The following is a 4,029-nucleotide window of genomic DNA, read 5'->3' as shown; positions in this document are numbered from 1 at the left end:
TTTTTTTTATATAATTATTTTGTATTATGTAAACAAAAAATACCCAAGATTACAAGTTGCTGAGTTTTTTTCTGGTAAGAAATAATAAACTTTCATTTAAAAAAAAAAAGATAATAGACTTTCGCCACAAAACAAAATAGAATTAGTAAAATATAATATCCATAAAAAATAAATTATATTCGAAAATTATTTCTGTTGGTTTTACTACCAAAAAAAAAAGATCCATTTTATTGAATTTCATAAACCAAAAAAGTTTTCTTTATGATATTTTAAATAGGAAATAATATATTTTTAAGCTTTAAATTGATGATTGAACCTAATTTTATTTTTATTTCTAGATTGCGAAGAAAATGTATCCCCACTGCTCAAAATCATTGTACTGATTCCGAGATTCCCCAATTTGAATTGTTGCTTTACGAGTATAAAATAATAATTCAATCATACCATTACAGTATTCAACCGTTAATTCCAGCTCAAATCATACATATACTCATACAAAGAGAGCGAATCGAGGTTGTGTGCAAGCGTGTTTTCTGGAGGGATTTGGGTGGAAAATTTTGACGGAAAGGTTGGAATTTTTGTGAATGATGGAGGTGGTTCTCAATATATACGACGTGACGAATAGTGGGAATGAGAAAACGAACAATACGATTATGCAGATCAACAAGATTTTCAAAGATGGGATTGGGCTCGGTGGCATCTTCCACAGCGCTGTTCAGGTTTCTGAATCGCTGTGTATTTGTTTATGTTTTTAATTGGTTCTTTGTTTGCTTGTTTATGTGGCTATATTCTGTGTTAGATCCAGTGTTCCACCTTGGTTTGTGGGTTTCATTTGTTTATCTTTTAGGGGATTGTGAGTTTAGTTTGCCCTAAAATTTGAAATTTCTGGTTTCTTTGTTCGTTGGTCGCTTCACCTGCTTCACATAACTGGATCTTACATTATATCTGATTGTTTTGGTTCATCTTGTGTTTTCTAGCTTGATATGGTGCAGTATTTTTTTTTCCCTTTTTTGATATTGAATGCACTCGTACCTGACACGTGATCGCTATTTTATCTGAATTTTCGTTTTCTTGATAGGTTTATGGTGATGAGGAATGGTCATTCGGGTTCTGTGAACATGGCACTGGAGTGTTTAGCTGTTCATCAACAAAGAATCCTATGTATACATTTCGTGAAAGCATTAAACTTGGCGCGACAGCATTCTCTATCTCTAAGGTCAATCAGATCCTAAGAGAACTCAGTAGGGAGTGGCCCGGATACTCGTATGATTTGTTATCTAAAAACTGCAATCATTTCTGTGATGTGCTTTGTGAAAGACTTGGCGTGCCAAAGCTTCCAGGTAACTGCAGTTCCTTTTCTCGTCTCTCACATTCACAAAATGTAACTTAGAATGTTTAGCCACATGTATCTCTTGGAGATTGTGGTTCATTAATCAGTTTTCTCTAAGAAAACATGTGGTTCTGCTTGTTATTTGGATAATTCATAAAAAGTGAATTGATACATGAATCATTCATGTCTTTTAATGGGAGTTGAGGTGTTTTGCTACTGGAAGAAAATGTAACTTCGAAGAAATTTAGTTCACTTGGCAAGCTTGCTGTTTATTCGCACAATCATTACGCATGGCTTGTCTACTTCAGATGTTATGAAAATAAATTCAATTTTAGCCGTTTTAGTCAAAAAATCAGCTCTGTTCATGTTAAATTGATGCTAAGCTTAATTTTTCATGATCAAACCTTAAAAACACTTATCTGGCTTTAGTATTTCAGTTGAGATTATTTTAATTTAGATGTGTAAAGTGTTAACTATTCTTTAGGTTATATCATGAATTGGAAGGAACACATGCATATCTTTTTCCTTGGTTTTCTACAGCACTGTTCTTATTAGTTTTTGCAACAGGTTGGGTAAACAGGTTTGCAAATGCAGGGGATACCGCTGTAGAAATAGCTGGAAACACTGCCTCTCGAGTAAGATTGTCTTTCGCTTTGTAGTTCCTTTGATCATAATCATACACCTGTAGCATTTGGACATTCAGAAAATTTGATGGTAATTTTCGCTTTATCTTCAAGAATGTATATCGTTACTTATGCTTAATGCTGAAAGTATAGTTGTTTTTTACTTCTGTTCTTTCTAAATCTACACATGCGTGTTTCTATGTAATAAGCATTTAATTTAGGATATATATATATATATACACATACACATATAATGCATATAGACGCTTGCAAAAGCCCAAAACTTCTAACCTGTCAAGAACCTGCTGTGATTCTATACCTCATTCGTTTTCCATTGCTGCAGTTTAGGCAAGCAAAAGCCGAAATTGCAACTGCTAGTAAGGTGGCATACCGGTTTTTAGCAGGAGTTGCTTCCAACAATCAGATCAACTCCCCAAACTCCCCTGGCGATAATTCTAACAGAGGAAGTCCTAGATTCCAATCTGCCTGGTTCAAGAACCTTATGTCATCTGGTGCTAAACCAACAGGTGGTTTGGAACAGGAAAAACAGGATGAAGATGTGAGCCACCAGCGACAGAGACATGAAGACCATTTAAGATCGAACTCTCGAAATGATATCTGATACCACATTACCTTTAGCCTCCTTCGCATTGGGCGTGGAGACCGAAAAACTTTTTCAATGTATCTTTGTTATAGTTCTTGTGGATTGTTGTACAACGTTAAACATGCATTGTGTACACCACCGTTCTCCCAAGTGCTGAAATTAACGAATGAACTTCAATACCAACATTGATGTCTACATTTTTGGTATCGCCTGGTCAATCGTGGAGATGAACAAATTATCTTGGAGTTTTTTTTCTTACATGAATCGAAGTATGTTCGAAGACTTGAACAAATTAACACGATATACATCTGCAAATGATTCTTGTAAGTTCAATTTGTACCTGTAAAGAAAGCACGGAACCATGCAAAGGAGATAACAACATTACAAAAACTTCAAGTAAAAATCAAACAAAGACCAACGTACGCTGGAAACATGTCTGGAAATACCAGTTTGAAATCCGAAAGAAAGTCGGCTCAATTCAGGGACATATATACATAACACATTATTCAGAACAAAAACTATTTGCAGCCTCACTTCTCAAAATGGTTGTTTATTCACCCTCTGACCATTTTGTTGAAGACATAAGTGTCTACCCGCGCATCATCGGCTATTTTAAGGGAGGAAACAGCCTGAGCAGCAAGATAGTCCACAGATAAACCAACAGTGCCCCAACATTCCTCTTCAAACCATTTAGGGTAACATTCTCTTACCGATGGATAAGGTGGCACCATCAAGTCCGAATTTCCTCCATGATTGGACACAGCCCGATTTTTACAAGCATCAGAAACCAAATGAATATTTTCAAGTGAATATTTGGACAAATTGTGATAAGGAAGAAATGATTGTCTTCCCCCGAAGAAGTTGCCACCATTTATCGAAAGATTCCACAAGTTCCGCCCCTCATCCTCAAGGATTGAACTTCTTGAATCATCTGAGTCTTCACCAAGTAGGACATGTAGAGCAACCGCTTCAGCTATTGCAGCACCTTCTTCATCAAGCCTATCCTGCTCTTCTTTCTTCTTCTGCTTCTTTTTCTCAAGTTCCAAACGTATGGCGGCAGAAGTAGCCAAAGCCTTTTCCAAGCGTCTCTTTTTCTTCTCGGCCTGCTTAATTCGATCAAATTCGTCTTTCCCTTGTTTCTTCTTGGCTTTCTTGACACCAACTGCTACCTTAGGACACTCCATCATAACCCGTCACACCGAACTCTGATACTACAATTTCCTATGTACTCAACTTATTACTCTAAGTTCCCTGATTATTTCCCAACACAAACATCCCTATAATATATACATTATCTGGCGAACTATATGTGTTTCCCTTTTGTTTTGAAACTTGTTATTCAACGCTTGAAAAACCAAAAAATAAAAACTTTTGAACTAAGGTACTAATATATGAACTTATATCTAAACCCACTCAGGTCTGAAGGGATACCGCATTTTACGCACACTACATTCCCAAAAAGAAGTAACAGG

At 36.1% G+C, this 4,029-nt stretch overlaps 2 protein-coding genes across 2 annotated transcripts; one reads left to right on the top strand and one right to left on the bottom strand.

Annotated features, from left to right (window-relative positions):
- Positions 1-318: 318 nt before the first annotated feature.
- Positions 319-2,609, top strand: LOC140973774 (deSI-like protein At4g17486). Its single transcript, XM_073436836.1, has 4 exons — positions 319-719; positions 1,079-1,340; positions 1,898-1,965; positions 2,297-2,609. The coding sequence occupies exons 1-4, from the start codon at positions 585-587 to the stop codon at positions 2,573-2,575; spliced, it is 744 nt and encodes a 247-aa protein (XP_073292937.1). The 5' UTR covers positions 319-584; the 3' UTR covers positions 2,576-2,609.
- Positions 2,610-2,930: 321 nt separating this feature from the next.
- LOC140973775 (uncharacterized) lies at positions 2,931-4,023 on the bottom strand. The gene has a single exon (XM_073436838.1). It carries the CDS (start codon positions 3,742-3,744, stop codon positions 3,112-3,114), a length of 633 nt encoding a protein of 210 aa, XP_073292939.1. The 5' UTR covers positions 3,745-4,023; the 3' UTR covers positions 2,931-3,111.
- Positions 4,024-4,029: the final 6 nt, after the last annotated feature.

The sequence above is a fragment of the Primulina huaijiensis genome, chromosome 3, assembly GCF_012295235.1.
Source record: "Primulina huaijiensis isolate GDHJ02 chromosome 3, ASM1229523v2, whole genome shotgun sequence".
NCBI lineage: Eukaryota > Viridiplantae > Streptophyta > Magnoliopsida > Lamiales > Gesneriaceae > Primulina > Primulina huaijiensis.
The sequence above is the reverse complement of the archived record's forward strand: the minus strand, read 5'-3'. Positions and strand labels throughout refer to the sequence as shown.

What these genes read in the sequence shown, in the direction of transcription:
- LOC140973775 (XM_073436838.1), bottom strand. Translation starts at nt 3,744, where the DNA reads ATGATGGAGTGTCCTAAGGTAGCAGTTGGTGTCAAGAAAGCCAAGAAG.
- LOC140973774 (XM_073436836.1), top strand. Translation starts at nt 585, where the DNA reads ATGATGGAGGTGGTTCTCAATATATACGACGTGACGAATAGTGGGAAT. An exon ending in TGGCGTGCCAAAGCTTCCAG is followed by an intron (nt 1,341 to 1,897) that starts GTAACTGCAGTT and finishes TTTTTGCAACAG; the next exon opens with GTTGGGTAAACAGGTTTGCA. An exon ending in CTGGAAACACTGCCTCTCGA is followed by an intron (nt 1,966 to 2,296) that starts GTAAGATTGTCT and finishes CCATTGCTGCAG; the next exon opens with TTTAGGCAAGCAAAAGCCGA.